Source organism: Cebus imitator, unplaced genomic scaffold, assembly GCF_001604975.1.
Source record: "Cebus imitator isolate Cc_AM_T3 unplaced genomic scaffold, Cebus_imitator-1.0 Scaffold42, whole genome shotgun sequence".
In the NCBI taxonomy this organism is placed as follows: domain Eukaryota; kingdom Metazoa; phylum Chordata; class Mammalia; order Primates; family Cebidae; genus Cebus; species Cebus imitator.
Genome location: NW_016107357.1, coordinates 12,899,926 through 12,925,847, shown reverse-complemented (window position 1 = coordinate 12,925,847; position 25,922 = coordinate 12,899,926). Strand labels below are relative to the sequence as shown.

Genomic DNA, 25,922 nt, shown 5'->3' with positions numbered 1-25,922 from the left:
GAACTGAGAGGATGCTGAATGTGAACCAGGTGGATATTATTTGAGAGATGTATTACTTTACTATAATGCTCTCACTCGGAATCTTAGGAATAGATTAGTTTAGACCTAAACTGAGAATTGACAGCTGATGAGAGGATAGGTTGACATATTTCTATCAATCTGATGAAAAGTTCTGTTCTGTCCAAAGAAATCTGTCTGTCCAGAGAGAGCAGAGTGGGATTAGAACCATGGGTATCAGCTATGCAAAGTTGCCCAGGTCCTACCTGTTAGCCCATAAATCAGGGACTAGGGAAAACTTCCTTGGCCATTTCTATGCCATGCCCAGGTATGGCAAGGTATACATATGGTCATAGCAACACACTTTTCTGGAACATTACTTCTCCACCATCAAGAAACAGTTTATTACTTCTCTTCTTAAACCTGGGTGGCCCTTGAGATTCCTTCAATGAACAGAGTGAAGGTGACATTGCCTGACTTGCAAAGTCAGGTCATAAAAGGTGACATGCCTTTTCCGATCACCCACCCTGGAACCCAGCCTCCATGTTGTGAGGAAGCCCAAGTTACATGGATGGGCTGTTTATAGATGTCTGGATGAGAGCCTCAGCAAAGCCCCAGTCAACAGCCAGACTTGGGAAGGACTGAACCTTTAGGCGGTCCCAGCCCTTGTCCTCAAGTCATTCAGCTAATACCCAGATATTGTGGAGCAGAAACATCCTCTCACAGTGCTCTACCCCAACTTCTGATCTACAGATCCACAAATATCATAAATAGTTCTTTTAAATCACTAAGTTTCTGGCGATTTTGATGCAGCCATAGCAGCTGAAACAGTGGGCTTACATGGGTTGTCCCTACACAGAACCTTGCACGGGTGGATAGAACTATTGCAAAATGCTAGCCAGAAGTGCATCTTCACTGGTACCTAGTTAGGGAGCCATTGTGATGACTGACTAGACTTTTGAAGCTCACTAAAGTCTTAATGCCCAGACTCGTCCCAGGGAGGGGAGCTCTTACCCATGCTGGGAACTATGGCCATGAGACTGTGAAGTGCAACGAAGACATTACAATGAGTGGTCACTGCCACTGGTCAGTGATCCCAGATCCCTGACTCCTGGTTCAATAAGTTACTGAACAGTACAGGCATATATTCTGAGTGAGTGTGAGTGTGTGTGTGTGTGTGTGTGTGTGGTCAAAATTTCCTAGAAAATTCCTCAGGAAGACAGTGAGTCCAACATATTGGATTGCAATATGACCCACAGGGCCTCACTTACTTCCAGCTTTGCGAGAAGCGATTCTTTCTTCAGTGGACACTTAGAGCAAGGTGCTCACATCATGAGAGGTAGAAAGGTAAGAAATACACACATTCCTGTCTCCCGGGCCTTCACGCTGACCTTGGGGCACAGCTACTTCCTAAAGAACAAAATTGCTGTCTAGTTAAATGATCGTGTTCTCCTGGTATGTGAGTGTTTATATGTTACAGTCACATAGGACGGTATAGTGAGCATCAAGCATATTACACTACTTCAAGTTTTTCCCTTGCTTTGACAGCACGTTGCTGGAGTGTGTTCTCTCAAGCCAGTGGGCCTTAGGCCTTATTCTGCAGAGATCCCCTGGTAGGAGGAAAGGGTTTTTACTGTCGACCCTAACCCAACTTCTAATTTTATCTGTTTTATTTGCTAAGCCTTCGTAGAAAGCTAAAAATAAATAAATGAATAAAATGGAAGCTGTTGAAGAGTGTTTGCTTGTTCTAAAATAAAAAATTTCCCTGAGAATCTCAAGACCTAGAAGCAGAGAGTGCTGGATCTGGTAGCGGTCTTAGGAACCATCCCTGAGGTTCAATGCCTTCTTTTACATACAAGAAAAGAGACTCTGAGAGTCATTTATTTATTTTACTTTATTTTATTTTTGTGAGATCAAATTTCACTCTTGTTGCCCAGGCTGGAGTGCAATGGCATGATCTTGGCTCACTGCAACCTCCACCTCCCCGGTTCATGTGATTCTCTTGCCTCAGCCTCCCAAATAGCTGGGATTATAGGCATGCGCCACCACGCCTGCCTAATTTTGTATTTTCAGTAGAGGTGGGGTTTCTCCATGTTGGTCAGGCTGGACTCAAATTCCTGACCTCGGGTGATCCACCCACCTCAGCCTCCCTAAGTGCTGGGATTACAGAGGTGAGCCACCACATCCGGCCGAAGAGTCATATAACCTGGGCAAAGTGGTGACGGAAAGAAATCAGAGAAGCAAACAGCAAGTGTCTGGAGACACGGTGTCTCTTCCCTTCTACCCTCACAACTCTGAAAAGTCAGTTCTCAATTCCTGGAGGGTTCAGTCTTATTAAAGGGAAATGCTCCCTCCAGGACTCAGAGGCATACTGAGTGGAGGTGACACTGATGACAACCATGACAACCTGGGATACAATGAGGAGCACAGGACTGCCCATCCACAAGTCTGTAAAATATCAGTCTGGAAGCAAAGAAAAGCAAGCAGGCACATGGGAAAGGCAGCAAGAATATCTCCTTTCCGAATAAGAACATGAGCATCTGGTTCCATCTCTCCCATTACCTCGGTGGATTCCAAATGAACATATTCTGAACCATGTCCACAACTTCACACCCTGAGTGCTTCTCTGTGTGCAATTTGTAACTTTTGCTCCCATTTGTACTTTTAAATTGAATGTGATAAAAGAAAAAGAAAACCTGCAAGACTGATACTTGATAATTAAAAATACCACCCACTACAAAGCCGCTGGGATTCCTAGCAGAAATGGAGTTTTGCAATTCTGAATGGATAATTCGAAGTACAGGTTGCTTGGCATTTCAAAGTGTCTTTGAAGACTCTCCAGTAATTTGTCTTGTCAGGTGGTCCTTTCAGCAATTCAAATTATTATTATTTTTTTCCTATCTGAACATCCATCCCATCATTTAGCCTTAGGAGTAACTGTTTTCCCTGTGGGTCAAAATGAAAAGCGGCTGCAACAGGTAAATGGTCTGATTGCTTCACCTAACACCCCTTCTCTTCAAAACCCTGCAGACTCCACTTCTTCCAGGAATGCTTCAATCCCAAATCTCCAACCCTGCCTGCCTCTGGGTTACAGGAGTTCCTCCTTGCATATGTAACTGCCTGTTTCCCTCACTAGATGATGAGAGAATGATACCCTGCCCCTGGCCCCATAGTCCTAGCTTGTTCATAAAAGGTGCTCAGTGATGCTTGTTGAAGCAATGAATGGAGACTCCTGTATCTTATCAGAACTTGGAAGAAGCTACGCTGTTTCTCAGACTGCACTTCCAAGAGATCTTCTCACCCAGATATAAAGAGCTAGAAAGGAAAACTAATAAGAAGAACCTTTCTGAATGCTGAACACATGCCTTTGCCTCGGTGCAGCCAAGAACAGCATTGTCTGGAATAATCTTCCTGCACAGGGACAGCCGTGGGGTCCTGGGGCCCTCCACAGTACTGCTGTACACACATGGCTTTTATTGGCCTCCAAGAGGGCCCTACCATCTTCCCTGCTGTCCCTCCACACGGGTATGATTCAGTAGCACCGACTCAGTCAGGCTATATTTCAAATATAATTTCCTTAACTCACCTCATGATCAAAACTGGTAGGCCTAAATGTTCAGGCAGAAATTTTCAGCTGTGTTGAATTAGAGCTGATGTCAAATTTCTGTCCTGCTCACCCAACTCAGGGAACGTGATTTAAAAACAGAAAATAGGATTTCCTTTGTTGGGCAGGATTTTCCCATTAAAATGACTTTCAAAAAACATTTTTCTATAAAAGTGTCTACCCAGAAAAGCATTCAGTTGCTAGCCTGAGCAGATGCCTAAACCACATGCCCCAGTGAGAACAGTCACAAACTCCTAGACCAGGGTCTCCAAGGACATTTTTACTTAGCTAATTTCCCCATAAACAAGGCTTAAGTCTTTGCCTATGACATTTGGAAGACAGCAACATTTAAAATTTTAGAACTGGAGCTTATATTCAAAGGGTAGGAAATAGATTATAAAATAATAACGGTTGTTTTGATAAGAGCAAGTATCTGGTAACAATATTTCATCAGGCTGTATCTAGAGTGATGAGGAAATATTTATTATTTCTATTCTTAATAGAAAATACCTTTGGAAGAGGAAATTGTTAGTTAAGTTGCTAGGTAGGCAGGTACTACTGTGGCCGCCAACTCTACTTAGGAAAAGCTTCCACACCTAATAGAGCATACATTTTCAGAAATGTTATCATCAGTGGAGATTTGCCACAAATCTGAGCAGACGGGCTGCACCTTGGGTTGAGTCACTGGATCAAGATGATGTAAATAGTCTATTTCTTAAAAGGCTGTCAAGAGTTATTCTAAAGGGAGGAGCCAAGTGAAGTCTGTAAGAGTGTCAAGAAATAGAATGAGAAAAATCTCAAAACTGGAGTAAGAAGTACTGCTAGGATTCTAAGATTAATCTGAGAAAACAGGCAGTTACCCTTTAGGTCTTGCTTTCGTGTGGAAAATACATTGTGCTGGGGGCTGTGCTGAGAAGTCATCAGTTACTTCCACCCTTGCTAGGGATCAGCGGTGGAGGGTGAGGGCTTAGTACCTGTAGCTCTAGCATGAGCCTCCACCTTGGATACAGCACTCTTGCTGTAACTCAACCTGCTTACCCAGATCCTTATTTGCCACGGCTGTGTAATAAGGCATCAGCAATACCTAGCCACAAAAAAATTTAACTCCTGCAGTGAAAGTCACAGGCTACACAGTAAAAAAATAAAATAAAAGGAAGGTGGTGTTCCCTTCTGGCCATCATGTCAACTGTATTCACATATTTCAGGGCGATGGTAGTATTTAGGTTTTTTAAAAATTAAAAAACACATAAAACTACATACAGCACACATACATGCTTACAAGCCAAAAATGCTACTTGAGCCTCATAATGGTTGTTACATTGTGAAGTCTCATTCCTTCTCCTCTGGCTTGAGGTAAACCAGATGTGATTCCCACCATCCGTGAGCTTAGCCGATGCACCAAAACATTTCCTTAGTTTAGTATTAAAATCACAGCCTTAAATATGTTCCTTTGGGCTGTTTTCCAAAATATATGCTTGGCAAATACATTCCAGGAATGCTATATGGCTTTCTCTTTCTTTTAAAAATATTATCGACATAAAGAATATTTACTTCAGACAAATGCCTGCTCATAACATAAACAGTATCTTTCACATCTATTTGACATAGATTTTATGATGTTTGTCTTTCCACATAAATGCAAAGCTCTACAGTCGTGTAAATGCCAATAAGTAGAGAGGCACAAATTGAGACACTATGGGTATATCTTTATTATTCTATATGATATGAGTATTCATCCAAATATTCAAATTATACGGTTACTTCCTGGGTAACTGGGTATTTCTTTTAAAAAGCACCCAGATTTTGTCAGTGGTAAGGAAAGCATCTGAGATATTTAGACCGCTTTAGGTCAGAGCAAGTCTTCAAGTATCTGCATGCTTGTTTTGAGGGCAGCTCAGAGAAACAAGCTTTAAATAAAAGTAATTAACAGAACCAAACAAATTGGTAGAAGAAGAAATTGCCTGCTAACTGGCATATGTTACTGTTCTGCGGTTTCTAGTTTAGATGAAAGACAACCTTTGAAAAGCTACAGTTTATATTACACAATCAGGCACGGGGATATGGACTGCCTTTCTTTGAGCACAATGGGCTTGATCATCAAATTTGAACAAAACAAAACTTCATTAGAACCCTCTGAGAATAAAAATCCATTTGAATCCAAAATGAGATTCAAAGCATTGGCTAATACCTATATGCTCGCCATTTAACAGAAGGATTCAGATTCTGGGGATAATAACAGCCAACCCTAAGGTCCTTTTGTATAAGAAAATAAAAATGAAAAGCAGTTTGAGGGATTCCTTTTAAGGGAATGTGTTCTCTGAGCTTCCTATTGCTAAGAAATATTGAACTGTAAAGAGAAACCATGAAGACAGAATTAAATGCCAAACTCCATCCAGGTTCACCTTATAGTAAAACAAATTTGAATTTTAAGTATTTTCTTGTAAACTGTGCAACTGTGAGACTACCTTAGTTACTGTTTTTAAATGTCAGCATTTAATTCTGGTTCTGGATGTCACCTCTTCCAGGTGACAGCGTGCTTCCCACCCTAAAGTCTCGGGCACCTCTGTAGTTTGCTGCAAAGAGATAGGGACGCTATGGTTGGTGGTATCTACTTTTTCCCTCAAAAGGCACTCAGACAAAGAAGAACAAAGGGCCACTCTTCTTTCTCTCACTGCTACTCAAGCTTGTTGGCCTGAGGTTCCTAATCACATCAGCAAAATAAGATCTGCTCTGCTATAATCAATGCTTCCAGGAAATACATGGGGCCAGGTGGAGGAGAGGGTGTGGAATAACCAAGGGCTAGCAAAGCAGAAATACCTGCATGGACAGAATAGAAGGCATGGAATAATTCACTGAAAAAAGTGGTGTGGTAAGTCTTAGGGCAGAGGTAGGATAATTTCATGCAGGAGTTTCACAGAACTCCAGTCCCCATCTCCTGCCTGTTCCTAGCTAGGGAGGGCAGGAATATCTTACAACCAGCTCATGGAGGGACTGGAAGTTTCTGACTTTAACTGCCCTGGCTGCCAAGAGGTCGGGGAATCAAATGCACTGTAGCTATGATGACGGGGCAGAGTGCTATTTCATCTTCCACATTACAAAACCCCTCAGCTAGTCCCAGGACACCAGGGAGGATTCATTGGATAACACCTCCTCTGTTACGAACGCTGAAAATGAGTCCTTTCCATCCAGGCAGAGGCCCGTCCTGCTATCGATCCCTCAGTCTGCACCAGTGAATGACAAGGAATTTCCAAGGTGAACGCGTCACCACGAGTCCCGAGGCTGTTTTCCTCAGAAGCGCTGAACTATTTTTAATTAGTGGAAGAGGTGCCACTGTGAGGCCCTGGAGCAAGGAGCAAGGTTCCACCGAGTTCCGAAAGAAGGAGAAGCCGGCAGATCAGAGGAGTCCCCTTCCTTCCCTTGGGCAGGTGAAGGAGGCTGACAAGTTGATGACAGTAATTAACTGAGAGAACCAGCAGGAGCCAGCTAACTGAACAGAGAAACACCTCTCTTATCTACCTGCCAGCCTGTCCCTGGGCTCTGCTTTCTCTCTCAAATTCAGTGGCCAAGGCCAGGCCAAGGGCGGGGCCCTGGGAAGCTGGCACACTTCTGTTTCCATTGGTCAAGTCGTGTTTGTTTCTAAACTGATGTAGGCCAGTTGTATTTAAGATCCTAATTTGATAATCTAAATAAATACTATGCACAGCAGTGAAATATTAGTGTGAAAGACAAAAGTGCTTGCCTCCATAAAAAACAAGTTGGAAACCTTGGGAAGACTCAGTAACATTTAAGAGAGAGGGGGAGACTGAGAAATGTTTTTCCAGGTGCCCTTAAAATTTCCAGTCCACTTTAAGGACACCAAAAGTGGAAATTGTTAATGATGCATGATGGGTGAGGTTTACACAAGAAGGGCCGTGTGAAAAGCCAATCAGCAGGCTCTACAAACAGAAATCCTTGGTCTTATATCAAATGAATAGCAAATAAGAGGGAGAATTTTCAGCTAGAAACAAAAAGAAGGTTTGAAATACACATGTATCATCTTTGATGATTCTCTGCCTTTTCTGACTTTTTAATTAACCAGCAAATCACCAACCCTGGTTGCATCCTGCTTGCCTCTAGCGCTCTACTCTTAAGATGGCTGGGTTTGCAAAACTTCAAAATGTAGTGGAGATAGAACTTTTCTTTATGTCCTAGCTCTTTGCTTTCTCCCCAAAGACATTAACAAAAAGAGCAAAACCAGCTGATGGGTAAGTGAACATTTTCCCCTTGTCAGTTCTTGTCAAAAGTGGAGGAGATGGCAAGAGATCATGTGGTTGGGGTGTGCTCTTTGGAGAGTCAAAGTGAGTTTCCAGATGTCCCAGAACCAGTAAATGTCAGAGAAAAGAAAGAATCAGATCTGGACCAGCTATGGCTAAACAGGAAGCACTTTTGCCAAGCAGAGATAGTTCTGGAATTGGAAATCAGTTGAAGATGAGGAGGACAAACATCTCCATTGTGAATCACCTTTTCCAGATTTTTTTTTCATGAGAAATTGAGTAAAAAGGAATGGAGATGCCTACGCTGTGGCTCACAGCATGATACCTCAAAGTGTGACACTCGGGCATGCTGAGTACTTTGAACTAAAGGAGATTGGAAGGGCTCAGAAGCAAAGTCTCTCTGACCTTCTCCTGCCCTCCTCTCTCACACTCCTTTTTCCTCCCTGGATGCAAGCCATAGAAACCAGAATTCCTCTTCCTCAAAGCCAATCATAGAAACTAGGACTCCTCTCCCCTAAAGAAACCATAAAACCTAGAAAGGTCACTCTCTTCCTTCTCCCTTGAAGACCCTCAGTCCAGAGGAGTCCTGCCCCATACCCAAGGGGAAGAAATGCTACACAGAGCATCCAAGAAGAATCTGAACAGACAGGCCTTACTGGTCTGCTCACCCCCTGAATCTATAACCGTTAGATCGTACCCATTTTGTCCGGTCACCTTCCTTCATAGCTATTTAAACTTAAGCATAAAAATAGTTTTCCCTGGGTCTTTGGGTCTTCACTTCTGAAGCCTACTGTGTCACGTAAAACTCCGATTAAATAAATGTGTTATTTTTTCTGATGTTAACTTGTTTTTGTTACAGGAGCGTTAGCCCTTGTGATGGCTGAGGAAAGGTATCACACCTTTCCACCCCTAAACTTACAACGCTTTTTGAAGACCTAAATCTGAACAAATGAGGCTACACGGTTGGGTTGTGTCTTATTGCTAATTCTTTTCATTACAGCTGTGTTCACACACTGGCACTCACATATTGCACGCGATGACTCAACATTGCCAGGTCCTCTTTTGGCCTCTTTGGTGGGAGCTACTGGCTCAGAAAGGAAGCAGCTGGGATGAGAAGTCTGGGGGAGTGATACCGTCCAGGGAGCCCATTATGTAGAAACAGTAGTAGAAACAGAAAACACCCCACAGGCCGGGTTACAGACAGGAAAGAAAAGAATCACGCAGGTATTATAGCCAGAACAGTCAGTACAAAAGAGCCACTTCACAGCGGAGGAAGCCTGGCTCACCGATTTCCCTGGCTCCTGTCTGGCCCAAATACAATTTCTGTAACATTTATGAACCAGGGCCAGTGGCAGCTGATCGTTTCCAGAGTCCTTGAAAAGGCCTGGAGGAGAGCTGTCATGAAACTGGAAAAGAAAAGCACTCTTACAATTCGAGGAAATTCATGCTAAGATTGGCACTGAGCCCCAATGCTGACTTCCTCTGTAACAAAGTCCAAAGCAAATTTCTTTGCCTTAATGCGTCCAGCTGTAAAATGGGGGAATGGTGCTCAGCAGCCTAGCAAGGACCACAGACACAGGGAAGGTGTTAATTAATGACAAAGTCCTTCTGATACCAAAGTATCACCAGAATGCACATCACCACGTTGGCCAGATACTCATGGAAAAGGCTTTGAAAACTCACCTCCCTGTGGACCTCTGTAAGAAGTCAGTAATTTTCCATGAAAGATTTGGGTCAAAAAGAAATTGACTGCCTTCAGGGCATCAAGCTTCAGTAGAGAAACCAGTGTAGGATGGTCAGACCCAGCAGGGAGTTACAAAGCAAAACCAACCCAGAGCTGCAAAGCTAATAGACATTTTAGCCACAGGATAAAGGCAAAGTACCCAGACTTCAATGACTCCTTGGAAGAGACAGGCAGGAAAACAAAAACACCTTCCTAATGAGAGCCTTGTTATCATTCCCCTGTACCTTCAGTAGTCTAAAATCCTAGACCTGAATACAAACAAGAAGGTTTTGCTTCGTTAAACCTTTCTCTGTCTAGATATCCTCCACTAACTCATTGCTCACATCTGCTTCTTGACAAAAATCAGAGTATATTATACATGTAAAGGAAAATTTCAAAATCTCAAGCACCCCCAAACTCCTTATACAAGAGGGAATGTTAAGCCTGGAGACTGAGTCATGTAACACCCTCTTCCAAACAAATAGCTGTTCTAGCATTTTATACAAATGTTCTAGCATTTGTACGCTATGTTCTAGCATTTGTACGCTATGTTCTAACATTTGTATGCTATGTTCTAGCATAGTATTCAAAAAGCATTTTAGATGTTTGGGATTGCCAGAAAGAGTGACAGAAACAAAAGTTAACGCAAATTAGCCTCTACTATGTACGTATCTCTCATTTTGAGATGTATCCTTTTAATTAAATCTTCACCACAGCTTCATGAGATAGTTTTCATTATCCTCTCATTGTGATGGTGGCGTTTTTCTTAACAGATGAGGAGACATGGCCTGTAAGAAACTTAATTGGAGATCACAGCAAACTCAGACTCCAGCCTTGGGCTCCTTCCAGCAGGCCAAACTGCCTTTTGATAGTCCTGAGACAAAGGCAACTGACTCAAACATCTACAGTCTGGTTTTTAAGTGGGTAGATGTCTAAAAAAATTTTTAAATATTTTTTGTAAAGTCATACACAGTAAAATTCACTCCTTTTGGTGTGAAGTTATGAATTTAGACGTATGCATAGTCACGAAACTACCACCACAATCGAGAAAGAGAATACTTTGATCATCCCACCCCCAACTTCCATACACCAAATTCCTTCCTGTTGCTCTTGTAATGAGTCCCTTCCCCTTTCCTGGAAACAGCTGATCTTTTTTTCCGGACCCATAATTTTGAACTTTTCAGAAAACATCATCTCAAAATCCATGACACTCATGAATTCAAAGAATGGCTGCTCTCTCTGTAAATATAAACCCACCACTGTGATACAGGAACAGGGAAATGATACCAAAAGACAGCAAAAGCTATAAAGTCCCCTCTAACGCATGCACCCACCCCCAAGAAAGCAACAACTAAACTATAGGACATCCTCAGCATTTCAGTTAGTGGAGAGGATCTGGAAGGCTCTCTGGGGGACCCCTGGAGCACCCAAACAGCAGCCATCACAGGACCTAGGATAAGGCTCTACTCTTTATTTATCCTTGACCCTAAGCTTCCTATTTTTCAGCAAATACAGCTTTGTGTTCTTACAGCCAGATAGTGAAATTGACAGGTGCTTATAATCTTATGGATGAAAACTAATTCTCCTATGCCTGGGAAAGTCAGTCCCCAGACAGCCTGGAAGGCTTAGGGCTCAGTTGGTAAAGCAGAGGAGGAGAAAGAGAGGTAGAAAGAGTGATGGGTCACAGTGCCCCAAAATATGGCACCTTGGCATTTGAGGAACAGCAGAAGCAGGAAAGTCTCTCTGACCTTCTGCAGCCAATCTCTCCTGAAGCAGGCCATAAATAATTCTCTGACCTTCCTCTAAAGTAGATTATAACACCCTCATCTTTGAAGTGTACACCCTATGACCAAAGGAAAGGAATATCCTTATCTCTGAAGACACAGGGATGCAGTGAAGAATCTGAACAAGCAGGCCTTACTAAGCTTCCCCCCGTTTATTGCCATTTAGATCACACAGCTTTTGTCCAATTATATTTCTCCACATCTGCCTGCTATTCACCAAATGTAAGCACAAAAATACACTGGTTTCTATTGCTTTGGGTTTTCATTTCTGAAGGCTCCTGTGTCGTATAAATTTTATATTGAGCAAATTTGTATATTTTTTTCTTGTTACTCTGTCTGTATAGGTGCCTCAGCTGTGAACCTTTTGATGGATTTTTTAAAAGATACTTTTTTTCTACCCTCCAGGAGGAAGGGATCTCTGCTGAATCAGTCCTGGCCTCCAGCAGAATCAATGACCCAGGGACTCCATCACATACCTGGCTTGGCTTCTCACAGCCCCACACTGAGCTCCTGGTAGCTCACTTTGGAAAGCCAGCCACACTTTCAAAGACTCATTCCCAGAACCTGCAGTTTCTTCCACCCAGGAAGAAATCCTTGCTTAGGTGGCATTCCCTCCACCCCAGAATATTCTTTCAAGCCATCCACCTGCAGCAGGTGGTAAGTTTTCAACACCTCTCCTCAGAGCATTGGAGGCCAGGCTTTCCTGAAGGTTTCCACCTGCAGTATGGGTTAAAAAAAGAGTTCAGATGTCTATAAGTTAATTAGTGCCTGTGACTGGGCCAGCAGGGATTCAGAGTGGCAATGGTTGCTATCTTATAAGACCATGCAATCCAAATACAGGATTAAGGATCAATTTTCCAAGCAGTCCAGAGGCAGTGACTAAGAACACAAGTGTCTGCTCTGTGAAGGCCATGGTCCTGTAGATGGGATGTGAGGCTGCCAGGGCTGGCCTGGGGAGGTGCCAGTTTCCCCACCCACCAGTGGTGAGTCTTGGCAAAGACCCAGAAAGGAGGCACAGCTAACACCTAACATCAACCATCAGGCCTGAAGGCCATGTGTCACGTTCCTCTAGGCTCTACCTGCTTTTCCCTTTTCACACTTAGAACACCTGGGAACCTGGATTGACAAAGAGCTCTGAAGCCTCAGGTCATGGCACTAAAATCAGGAAAAACTTCCTAGGGGCTTTTTATGGAAAAGACTCTTGTTAGGGTGGGAGGGCGAAAGTAAGGAGAAGGGAGAGAGGAAACAGGGTAGAAAAAAAGAAAGTTAAATAAAATAATATTTTAATTTGTAACACATAGATCTCAGGCCAAACTTTAGTTGTGTATATGAAAGAAGAACATTATAAGCATTCATTATGATCTGGTTTTGGCAAAAAGAAATAATGGGATATATACATATATTTGAACGTTTCATTCAAATAAATACAGTAACAATATATTGTAATATATAGATTCTAAATATATAATTAAATATATATGGCACATGATATATAATTTATAGTATATATATTAAATGTCATGTATGGCATATATAATCTATAATGTATATAACTATGTTATATATATGACATATATAATATATGCTATATATGGTAATTCTATATTAGACTGCATATTCTAATTCTAGCCACTAAATTAGAATGAGAATGGAACTAAATATGCCAAAAGCTGGGATTTTTTGCTCTTCTGTATTTCAAACTTCTACAAAAATTCTACATTATTTTGTAATCATATTCAAGAGTTAGCGAAACTTTTAAAAGTTTATATGGCTCAATGGGAAGCCCTCCCAATATTTATTGTTCCCATTTGGGGCATGGTCCCAAAGCACCCCTTAGAATAGGGGTCCCCTCTGGAGGCCATGTGGAAAGGACAGACCTCTTTCTGTTCGCCTCCAGCCCAGTGCAGAGAGGGGATCAGGTGAGTCTTCCATTCTTCCAGTGCCTGCAAAGGGGTCTTCCTCTCATCCTCGGAGTGGAGCCTAGGGGGAATGGGAGGAGCCGCTGAACAGACAGCTCCCACTAGGTCATCCATCTGCCCTTCATCTTCTACAGACAGGCTGCCCCTGGCTTCCTGGAGTTGTAGGCTCTGGATAAGCAATCGACAAGCTTCCAAGTCAGCTTCCCACACTTTTCCAAGCAGTGGACACTTGCAGCTGAGACAGAGATAACAAAGGCATAAAAATGAACTCAGTGATATTTCATCATACCAAGTCAATAGCTTGTCTACCTGGCTAAACGTCAGCTAGTCATCTAATTCATGACTTAGTTTCACAGTGACAAATTATTTCAACTAGAAGAGTCATCAGAGGGACCAGATTTGTACACCATCAAGTCACCATGAAATGTGCTGGTCCTTAGCTGCTTGGTCTGCAAAGGCATCCAACGTCCTATGTATTTTTCCAAACTCAGCAACCAATATAACACGGCTTCTGCTCATAACTGTTTTCAGCCCTACTGGCTTGCTTTGACTCCTCAGGCCTGACCAGCTCTTCCAGGTTAGATCATTTCTCTCCGTCCATTCTCCACCAACACACATATACCCATGCCTTCATCTGAGTAAATCATATTATCTTCAGAACTCGGCTTGAATAACCTTTTAGGGGCGGAAACATTCTCTGCCTTCCAACTAGAAAATATGATGGGTTTCTTAGCATGTTTTACTTTTATTTCAGAATATTTATCACAATTCTAATTATTTATGTGATTATTGTTTTCTTTTCCCTGACAGCAGGGCTTGTAACTGCATTGTTCTCCACTCTATTGCTAGACTGTATTGTATTAGTTTTCATACTGCTATAAAGAACTACCCAAGACTGTTAATTTATAAAGGAATGAGGTTTAACTGACCCAAAGTTCAGCGTGGCTGGGGAGGTGTCAGGAAATGACAGAAGGGGAAGGGGAAGCAAGGCACCTTCTTCATATGGTGGCAAGAAACAGAAGTGCAGAGCAAAAAGGGAAAGAGCCCTGATAAAACCATCAGATCTCGTGAGATCTCACTATCCTGAGAACAGCATGGGGAAACTGCCCCCATGATTTGATTACCTCCACCTGGTCTCCCTTGACACTTGGGGACATGGGGATTATGATTCAAGATGAAATCTGGTGGGGACACAAAGCCTAACCACATTAGTTCACCACTGGCCCTTCCCAAATCTCATGTCCCTTTCAAATTTCAAAACCAATCATGCCTTTACAACAGTTCCCCAAAGTCTTAATTCATTCCAGCATTAGCCCAAAATTCCAGGTCCAAAGTCTCATCTGAGATAAGTCAAGTCTCTTCCACCTAGGAGCCTTGTAATACCAAAAACAAGTTAGTTAGTTCCAAGATACAATGGGGATACAGGCATTGGATAAATGCTCCCATCCCAAATGGGAGAAATTGGCCAAAACTAAGGGGCTACAAGGCCCCATGCAACTCCAAAATCCAGCCAGGCAGTCAAATCCTAAAGCTCTGAAATGATCTCCTTTGACTCCATGTCTCACATCTAGGTCATGCTGATGCAAGAGGTGGGTTCCCATGGTCTTGGATAGTTCTGTCCCTATGGCTTTGCAGGGCACAGTCCCCTTCCCTGTTGCTTTCACAGGCTGGCACTGAGTATCTGCAGCTTTTCCGGGTGCATGGTGCAAGCTATTAGTGGATCTACTATTCTAGGGTTTGGAGGATGGTGGCTCTCTTCTTACAGCTCCACTAGGCAATGCCCCAGTGGGGACTCTGTGTGGGGGCTCCACCCCTGCAGCAAACTTCTGCCTGGACATCCGGGCATTTCCAGACATCCTCTGAAATCTAGGCACAGGTTCCCAAACCTCAATTCTTGACTTCTGTGCACCTGCAGGTCCAACACCATGTGTAAGCTGCCAAGGCTTTGGGCTTGCACCCTCTGAAGCAACAGCCTGAGCTGTACAATGGCCACTTTAGCCATAGCTGGGACACAGGCACCAAATCCTGAGGCTGCATAAAGCAGCAAGGCCCTGGGCCTAGCCCAAGAAACTGTTTTTTCCTCATAGGTCTCCAGGCCTGTGGTGGGATGGGCTGCAATGAAGACCTCTGACAGGCCCTGGAAACATTTTCCCCATTGTCTTGGGGATTAACATTTGGCTGCTTGTTACTTAGGCAAATTTCTGCAGAAAGCTTTAATTTCACCTCAGAAAATGGAATTTTATTTTCTATTGCATCATCAGGCTGTAAATTTTCTAAAATGTTATGCCTTGCTTCCCTTTTTAACATAAGTTCCAATTGCAAATCATCTCTTAGTGAATGCATAAAAATAAATTCTTTTAAGAGGACCCAAGTCATTTCTTGAATGCTTTGCTGCTTAGAACTTTCTTCGACTAGATACCCTAAATCATGTCTCTCAAGTTCAAAGTTCCACAGATCACTAGGGCTGGGGCAAAAGGCTGCCCATCTCTTTACTAAAGCAAAACAAGAGTCACCTTTATTCAAATTTCCAACAAGTTCCCCATCTCTATTTGACACCACATCAGCCTGGACTTCATTGTTCATATCACTATCAGCATTTCAGTTAAAGCCATTCAACAAGTCTCTAGGAAATTCCAAACTTTCCCACATCTTCCTGTCTTCTTCTGAGCCCTCCAAACGGTTCCAACCTCTGCCTGCTACCCAGTTCCAAGTCTCTTTCACATTTTTTGGTATCTTTATACCATCTTCAACATGGATCATGAATTTAAATACATACCATGCCCAGCATACAATGTAAATGTGTGAAGCAGGGAAAGGATGATATAAACCATGACAACTAATATTCAGCCTCAGTGGTAGAAGACAATAGAAAGGAGTGACTCTGGCTAGTTGGGAAGACACATCCCTGTATACGGAGCACAACATCAACCCATCAGCTCAGGCACACTGAAACTATAAGAAATGTAAATTCAATGTTGACAAAAATCTTGATTTTTCTGGAAAGCCAAAAATTAGGAATTGTCAATGAAAATATATATTTTCATCCATCCAGACAGCTTCATGCTAGATATTTTCTATAGACTTAACTTCCATTTAATAATCATTCCTCCTACTGTCTCTGCTCTGCTATTCAATCCACTATTGTATTCTAAATTTCAGTTACTTTTAATTTGATTTTCTTATATATATTCCAGTTCTCCATCAAAATTCTCCATCATGTTTCCTATTTTTTTGGACATATTGATTCTCTCAAAGCCAACATCCATAAATGAAATCAGAAGGAAAAACAAGGGATTAGGCAGAAGTAATATTAGAAGAGATTATCAGCAACGAATATCATGTATTGACAATGAACATCAAACCACATATTTAGGAAGTACTACAACTCAAAATAGGAAAATATCAAAGAAAAGACACACCTAGGCCCATCATAATGAAACTAAACACCAAAGACAGAACAAAACTCTTAAAAGCAGTGAGAGAAAAGAAAGGCACATTAACTTCAAAGAAACAAAAGTATGGGTAACAGAAACGGTGAACGGTAGAAGACAATAAAACATCTTTAAAATGCTGAAAGAAATTAACTGCCAATCTAGAATTATGCAATCATTTTGAACGTTCTTCAAAAATAAAAGTAAAATAGGCTAGGCATGGTGATTCACAATGGGAGAGGCATAATGGGACTTCTCATGTACAAGAAGCATTCTATTTCTTGATGGTGATGGTTTCAGGAGTTCATTTAGTGAAAATTCATCAAGTTGTACACTTGTGATATATGTATTTTATGTCTATGTCAATCTAAAATAACAAAAAGAGAAAAAGAAAATATAATAAGAAAAGGAGAAAGGAAGGAAAGGAAGAAGGAAAAAAGGGAAGGAAGGGAGGCAGGGAGGGAGACAGGGAACGGATTTTCTGAGATGCACTGGAGCAGAGGTGCAGGAATGGGGTCTGATCCACACTAGAAACAACAGTCCTTATTTGGGGGCACTTTGGTACTTCTCATTTTCCTAATTTTAGCCAATCTAATAGGTAAAAGGTGGGATCTTGTTTGAAGTTGCATTTCTCCACTAGGATCATTTCATAGCCACTCAGATTTTCTTCGGTGAATTATCTTTTTATATTCATTGCCTGTTTATTCCTTTCTTGGGTTCCCTATCCTTTCCCCAAGGGTTTTGTTGGAGGAGCCATTTTATTACCACTTCAATATCTTTAACTTGTACACTCTATTCAAGTTTTCCATTTATTCTTCCATCCATTTAAATATTTTATATATATATCCTTTATATAAATTAATCTATTTTCTTTTCTTTCTTTTTATTTTTTTTTTTAAGACAGAGTCTCACTCTGTCACCAGGCTGGAGTGCAGTGGCATGATCTCAGCTCACTGCAACCTCTGCCTCTGGGATTCAAGCAATTTTCATGCCTCAGCCTCCCAAGTAGCTGGGATTACAGGCACACATCACCACACCCAGCTTTATTTTATTTATTTATTTATTTATTTTTTTAGTAGAGATGAGGTTTCACCATGTTGGCCAGGACGGTCTCAATGTCCTGACCTTCTGGGTGATATACCCGCCTCAGCCTCCCAAAGGGCTGGGATTACAGGTGTCAGCCACCACACCCCGCCTAAATTAATCCACTTTCTAATCAATTTCCAATGTATTGTTACATGTTTGTTCATAATTTTAAAAACTATTTTAAAAGTTACTTGTTTGTAGATATCCTTTTCAGTATATGTTTTACTTATTCTTCTTCTGATTTATCTTATTCAGTCTTATCAAAGGTTTGCTATCTTATTAATCTCTTCAAAGAACTAATTTTTGCTTTGTTAATCTTCATATTGATTTTTGTGCACTATTTTATTGATTTGTTCTTATCTTTATATTTCCATTTTCCCCATTATTTGGATTATCTTTTTATTAGCTTCTGATAAACACTTAACTCGCTTGTTTTCTTTCTTATTTTCCACTCTTGATATTTTAATGTTATAATAAGTATATTTAAAGCTCTTAAGTTTTGTCTGAATAATACTTTAACCATGTCCAATATGTTTATTTAAATTTTTAATTATTAACTATTTTAAATATACAGAAAAATACCAAAAATAATTTAACAAACACCTGTGGGCCTATCATAAAACCATCAATTCATAAAATTTTTCTGTAATTGCTTTATATTTATTTTTAGAATTTACAATATTATTGTCCAGAAGATTTTACAAACAGCCTTTCATTATCTTTCCTGATGTTTTCCTTATTAATTCAATGGCTATATAGCAGCATGTTTTTTAGTTTCTAAATAGAAAAATTGTTTCTCACTTCCCTTTTTGTTAGATTAATATCTAATTTTATTGCATACTGGTTGAGAAATAACTGTGTAAAATTAACTGAGGCTTCTTCTATCACCTAGTACTTCACTGATTTTTGTAAATTTTCCCTATGTGTCCAAAAAGAATGAGCATTGTGTTCACTGAGTGTAAAGCAAAGGCATGTTATGTCATTAAAATTTTTATATTTTTTTTGTTGTTTGCTTCATCTGCGAGTTTCAGAAATGAGTGTTTTAAATTTCCAACTATAATTCTTGATTCTTCTATTTCATCCCACAGTTTTATTGGTTGTTTTATGAGTCTCAGACTATGATTTTAGATACCTAGGGGTTCCAATCATTAAATTTTCTAACTGCTTCTTTTCTATAGATGACAATTTGCATTGTTTATATGACATTTTAGCCTTAAAGTCTATTTTCCCTGATATTAACATTGTTATTCCAACACTCTTTTAGTTCAATTTTACCCAGCTTATCTTTTTACTATTCTATGTTTTCAGTCTATTTGCATATTTTTAAAATGACACCAACATAAAACATTTGCTGAATTGTATGAAACCCATTATAAGATTTTATCTTTGAATTGCTGGTCTTAACCCATGTACTCTCAATAATTGTAATTATTGTGTAATTACTGGTGTTTTCTCATTGATTTTAGCCTAGTTTTTCAATTTAAAAAATTCACTATTTTCTTTTTTTCTATTTTCCTTTTTCATTTTATTAAATTCACATACAATTGTAAGAAAAACATATACAGAGATCTCATGTACCTATACCCAATTCTTAATAATAACAACACTTTGCAGAACAATAGTACAATATCATACCAGAGTATTGACATTGATGAAATCCACTAATCTTTGTCAGTGTTCCCATTGTGTGTGTGTGTTCATAGTTTTATACAATTTTATCACTTGTGTAAGTTCAGGTATCCCCTACCACATTCAAGATACAGAACAATTCAATTATCACATGAATCCCTGTGTCCCCTTTTGTAACCACACCCGCCTATGTCCTATCCTCCCCCTCCCTAGTTCCTGGAGACCACTAAGTCTGTTACCCCTTTTTAAAATGTTGTCATCTCAAAAATGGTATATAAACAGAATCATAAAGTAGATACCTTCAGGGATTGGCTTTTTTTTTTTTTTTGGCTCAGCATAATTCCCTGGAGATTTGTGTATCAATTGTTTATTCCCTTTTAACTGCTGAGTAGTATTCCATGCTATGTATGTACCACAGTGTGTTTAACCATTCACCCACAGAAAGACATTTCAGATATTCCTAATGTGGGTATATTATGAATAAAAGATACTATCAACATCTGTGCACAGGCATTTGCATAAAATTAAAATTTTCATTTTTCTGAAATAATTGCAACAGTGCAATTGCCGAGCTGTATCATACTTACATGTTTTGTCTTGTAAGAAACTGCCAAACTGTTTTTCAGAGTGGCCATACCATTTGTGTTCTTATCAGCAATGCATGAGTGATCTTGTTCCTTTGCATCCTCACCAATATTTGGTGTTATAATTTTTTTGTTTTACCATTCTGAGAGGTATATAATGTTATCTCATTGTGGTTTCCATTTCCATTACCTTCATGTCTAATGATGTTGACTAGCTTTTCATGTGCTTCTTTGCCATCTATATAGCCTCTTCAGTATGGTATGTGTTATGTCTTTTGCCTCTTTTCTACTTGAATTTATATTTTTTAGTGTTGGCTTTTGAGACTCTATACTTTATAGATACTGATAATTTTTCAGATATATATGGTTACAGATACGTCTGCCAGTCTGTAGCCCATCTTTTCATCCTCTTCACATGAACCTTTACAGAGCAAAAGGCTTTACTTCAAAGAAGTTTCAGGCTATCAACGTTTCCTTTTACTTGATTGTGCTTCTAGTGTCAAGTCTTAGAAATCCTTGCCTTGCCTTAGGTCTCAGTGACTGACTCCTATTTTCTTTTTCCTAAAAGTTTTACAGTTTTATATTTTACAATTAGGTCCTTGATCCATTTTATGTTAATTTTTGTATGAAGTATGAAACTTAGTTTGAGTTCATCTTTTGCCAATGGAAGTTCAGTAGCTCCAGCTCCATTTGTTAAAAATTATATTGTTCCTTCATTTAATTACCTTTATGCCTTTGCCAAAGATCATTTGAGCATATTTTTGTGGATCTATTTTTTAGGATTTCATTTTAATTTATTTACAATATGTTGGATCATATCTCTTTGTATAGTTTACATAATAATTGCTCTGTGTATTACAATATGCAGGCAGCATTACCATCAACTGGCACCAATATTCCACTACTTTAAGTACGCAAATAAACCTTCCTTCCATTTCAGTCTCTTTACCTTCTGAATTTTAAAATATTATTGTCTGGTTGGGTGCAGTGGCTTATACCTGTAATCCCAGCACTTTGGGAGGCTAAGGCAGACGGATCACCTGAGGTCAGGAGTTCGAGACCAGCCCAACCAATATGGTGAAACCCCATCTCCACTAAAAATACAAAATTTAGTTGGACACAGTGGCACATACCTGTAGTTCTAGCTATTTGGTAGACTGAGACAGGATAATCACTTGAACATGGGAGGCGGAGGTTGCAGTAAACTCAGATCATGCCACTGCACTCCAGCCTGGGTGACAGAATGAGTCTCCATCTCAAAAATAAAATAAAATATTATTGTCTTAAGTTTACTAAAATTAATTTGTTTCAATCACCATAATACACTATCTAAAACTCATTAGGTAAAGGGTAGTCTACTGTAATTCTACTCTTTTCATCATTTTGTATCTCTTTCTGTAGCTCCAAGAGAATTTCATCTAGCTAACCTTTAATCTGCTAACAACAAATACATGTAGTTTTCTTCATCTGGGAATATCTTTATTTCCTCTTCATTCTTAAAGGATAATTTTGCTGGATGTAGGATTCTATGTTGACAGTTTTTTTGTCATTTGATAATTGTGCCACTTCTTTCTGGTTTCCATAGTTTCAGGTGATAAATTCACTGTTATTGAAATTGTTGTTTCCCTATAGGTGAGAAATCATTTATTTATCTCTGAGTGTACTCAAAAACTTTTTCTTGTCTTTAGTTTTTAGAAACTCAATTCCTATGTGTCTTAGTATGGATTTATTTTTGTTTATTCTCCTGGGGATTTGTGTAGCTTCTTGAATCTGTAGGATTGTGCCTTTCACCAAATTCAGGGAGTTTTTAGCCATTGTGTCTTCAAATATTCTTTAGCCCCACTCTCCTTTTCTCCTTTTAAAATTCAGTGATATAAATGGTTGATCTTTTGCTATGTCCCACAGAGCTCAAGGCTCTGTTCATTTTTTTCGGTCTATTGTTTCTTGTTCAGATTGGGTAAATTCTATTAATCTGTTGTCAATTTCATGGAATCTATCCTCTGTCACCTTCACTCTACTATTAAGCCTGTGCAGTGAGATTCTTATTTCTGCTTTTTTATTTTTAGTTCTCTAATTTACATCTGGTTTTTAAAAAAAATTTTATATCTTTGCTGACCTTTTCTGATTTTTTCATTTGTTGTTATAGCTTATTAAAGCATTTCATGATGACTGTATACAATTCTTATCACATAATTCCAACATCTGATTCATCTCCATGCTACTATCAGTTGACTGTCTTTCCTCATTCAAGCTGTGATTTCCTTGGTTTTTATTATGGTGAATGGTTCCTAATTATATCTTGGGTACATCGGCCATTATGTTAAAAAAAAAATGTTGAGTTCTATTTAAATCTTTTCTTTTATGAGGGAATTCTGTTTAGCTTTATCATGCAGATCCTGTCCTACTTTTCTATAGGCTGTGGTTCCAGTGGAATTTTTATTTTTGAAACCTAGCAGTGTGGTTTTTTTGTTTGTTTGGCTTTGAGTTTAGTTTTGGAGTTGGTTGTTTTGTTGTTGTTTGTCTGCTTGATTCATCTGGCTCTATGAGAACTTCCATTGGTCCCTGATGGTGCTAGCCAAAGGGGCAGAAGGGGCCTACCCCCAGGTCAGGCCACTGAATGTCTCTTGGTGGGGGTATAAGGTCTCCAGCTCTGGAGGACAAGAAGACTTCCCTGGTTGGGTATCTAATGTGGCAGAAATCCCCTTGCCCCTGGTGGAGCAGGGAGAGGAGAGAAGAATACTTCCCAAGCTGGACATCTGTTGTGGCAGGGTCCCTCTTGCCAGTGACTCCTGGCTGGCCAGGTGTCTCTGGGAGAGGAAGGGAGTTGGAGGCCAGCAGAGAAGAAGAGCACTCCTCTGGCTGCTTTTTGTTAGCAGGGTTCCCAATCCAGGGCAGGACTAAACCTAGTTGAGCTGCCTTTGGTTGCTTGGTTGAATGTCAGGGAACCCAGGTCTAGGTCATCTTCCTTCATGAGGTAGGTACGCAGGAAGCCCTGAAGCTGTGCTTTCCTTCTAGTCCTACAGTCCCAAGCCAGATCACTGTTCTCTCACTGTCTTTCAGAGTTCTCATTCGATTAGCTCTTGCATTATTTTCAGGATTTAGAACTGCCTTAGTGGGAAGAAGCAGAGAAATGGGTCCATGCCCTTTTTTTCCCAGACCAGGAATCCTCCCTTACTTTTTAAATATTTTATTTTTCTCTTTTCCCACTTTCCATTAGGTGGATCAAATCTTCTTCTATTGGTCTAAAAATTATACACTATATTTTTGTCTTCTGGTAGTTTTCTTTGTATCTATAAGACCATATTTATGTTTTTTCATATAAATTTGCTGAGCTTTTCCATTTCTATATCTTCCTCCCAAACAAGAAAAGTACCTTAGTATATTTTCACCTCACTCTCATTCTACCTCTATCCCATGTCTGAAGCAATAAACTGATATATATTTTGAGGCTGTATTTTAGTTCTAGATTTTTATTAAGATATATTTTTGGCCAGGCATAGTGGCTCACCTGTAATTGCAGCACTTTGGGAGGCTGAGGTGGGCAGATCACAAGGTCAGGAGTTCAAGACCATCCTGGCCAACATGGTAAAACCCCATCTCTACTAAAAATACAAAAAAAAAATTAACTGGGTGTGGTGGCATGTGCCTATAATCCCAGCTACTTGGGAGGTTGAAGCAGGAGAATGGCTTGAACCCAGGAGACAGAGACTGCAGTGAGCCGAGATCCCGCCACTGCACTCCAGTCTGGCGACATAGCAAGACTCTGTCTCAAATATGTGTGTGTGTGTGTGTGTGTGTGTGTGTATGTGTATATATACATATATATATATATATATACACACATATATATGTGTATATATAAGTATATATATTTCTGTTGTTTATTTGTAAGTTCTCTATTTCATCAACAGTAAAAATTTGCTAAGGTGTATTTGCATCCTCTGACACAGCTCATAGTATCCTCCTACACTTTTCATCTTGTTGAAATACTTCCTCTAAGAATGTTCCCAAGAAGCCTGTGCATGGTAAATCTTTTAAGTATTTCCAGGTCTCATAGTCCCATTTAAATAATGGTTTTATTTAATATTCTTGGTTCCACATTTTGAAAATATTACTTGATAGCCTCTTGTATTATGTGTTCTATAGAGAAATCTAAGATCAATCTAGTCCTTATCCTTAAATAATTGACTTGCTCTTAGAATTTTATCTCTATCATTGTTTTACATAAATTTTATTACAACCTATTGAGATATGCCTCTTGCCTTTTTTTCTATCCTGTGTTTTGTACTCTATGAGCCTATCGTCCAAGGTTTTATATATTTTCCTTTTTCTGGGAAGTTCTCAATCATTCTCTCATGTTTCCATTCATTCTTCTATTGATTGTTTTCTTTCCTTCTGGGATTCTTTTTATATGAATGTTGATCCAAAAAATGCTATTATTCATATTGCTTCACTTATCTTTTAAGTTTTTTCTCTCTCTCTGACTGTTTGCTGAGGTCCTCTGAGAATTTCTGACATCTTCTGGCTCACTAATTGGTTTTTCAGCTGAATGCATTTGGCACTCAATGCATTTACTGAAACTTAAAAAAAATTATATTTTGTATTCTTTGATTTTCCATTCGACTCCTTTTTAAGGCTTCATGTTTCATGTCATATTTCCAACATCCTTCTTTATCTTTGGGGAATATTTGATATGTCTATTGAACACCTTGTATGTCCACTTCACTAATTATGCTTCATCAGCTTTTAGCCATTCCATTCATTATTGTTCTTTTGTAGCAGTTGCCTCCAAAGCAGTCTTGTTTATTTTTCAAATGAGTTCCTATTTCCGTAGGCCTACTAACTGCTTAGGCTGGTCTTGGGTCTTTGGAGAAGTGGATACAGTCAAGGCCCTAATTTGTGCAGGTCCAATGGTTTCAGGTGGTAGGTGGGTGAGGGAAAAGAGCCTCTGGGGGAATCATCTGTGCTCCCAGAAATATAGTCTCTCTCAGTTGTAATGACCTATCCCTCGGCAAACAGGGAGGATGGGGATGATGATGATCCTGGCCATCTGCTTGATCCCCTCCCAGGCAGTGCTCCTCTGCTACTGCTTGTCAAGCCTCAGTACCCCGAGCCTCAGTGCCAGCAGGTGTTTGTTTCTAGAAGCACCTAGGTAGGATTGGCCTTCCTCAGCAATGTGAAGGAGGAAAAAAGGGCTCGTGTGAAAAGCTCTCCTCCACTCTATCATCTGTTTCCTTTCCACATGTGGGCCAAATCACCTTCAGTTATCTGAGGATTTCTCTGTTACTTTTTACTATGAACTTGACAGATCCATCAACATCTCTCTGGCTTCTATGGTGTGTGCAAGGCTGGATTCAAAGGAAAGAGCCAGCAGCCTGTCTTATAACTTTTCTAAGAAAAAAAGGTTTGCTACTTCTGTAACTAATTTTCTATATTATAATGACTGGAATACTGTAACTTTGTATCTATTTGTTATTTGATGGGACAGTGTATGTGTACCCTGAGCGGGAGTAGGGCTAGTCCCCAAACTTCTTTTAGAATGCACATGTCAAAGTTTGGAAGCCAATTTGAGGGATGCTACACTGAGTGCTGAGGAAAATATGTGGGTGTAAAATTACAGTGTAATTTCACAATACATAATCATTTCATCAAGCTTTAGATTTTTAAGATATCTGCTTATTGCATCTGTTTGTACTAAAGAGAGTAGTGGTTGACTTTGAAGTCTTTTAGAAGTTTTGCTATTTCTGCCCAGGGAAAACAATTAGGTCATTAGTAATCATTCTTTAAGAGAATGACTCATGGCTACTTGAACTGTGTGAGATCTTTGGTGATGTTTTCACAACCAGTAATGAGGCAGCTAGACAATACAATTTCAGTGTTTGGGGGTAAGTTCTTTTTTTTTTTTTTTTTTA

General features: G+C 39.9%; 1 protein-coding gene across 2 annotated transcripts in view; it reads right to left on the bottom strand.

The window, feature by feature from the left end:
• Window positions 1-25,922, bottom strand: part of DISC1 (DISC1 scaffold protein) — a 368,084-nt gene that overhangs the window by 15,519 nt on the left and 326,643 nt on the right. Inside the window, exon 11 of one of the 2 annotated variants that reach the window (XM_017526539.2) lies at window positions 13,239-13,515. In XM_017526539.2, the coding sequence (XP_017382028.1) occupies window positions 13,239-13,515 (277 nt within the window). Of the gene's footprint in view, window positions 1-12,627; window positions 13,516-25,922 lie in introns of those variants that run through there. The other variant, XM_017526540.2, reaches the window with a different exon arrangement.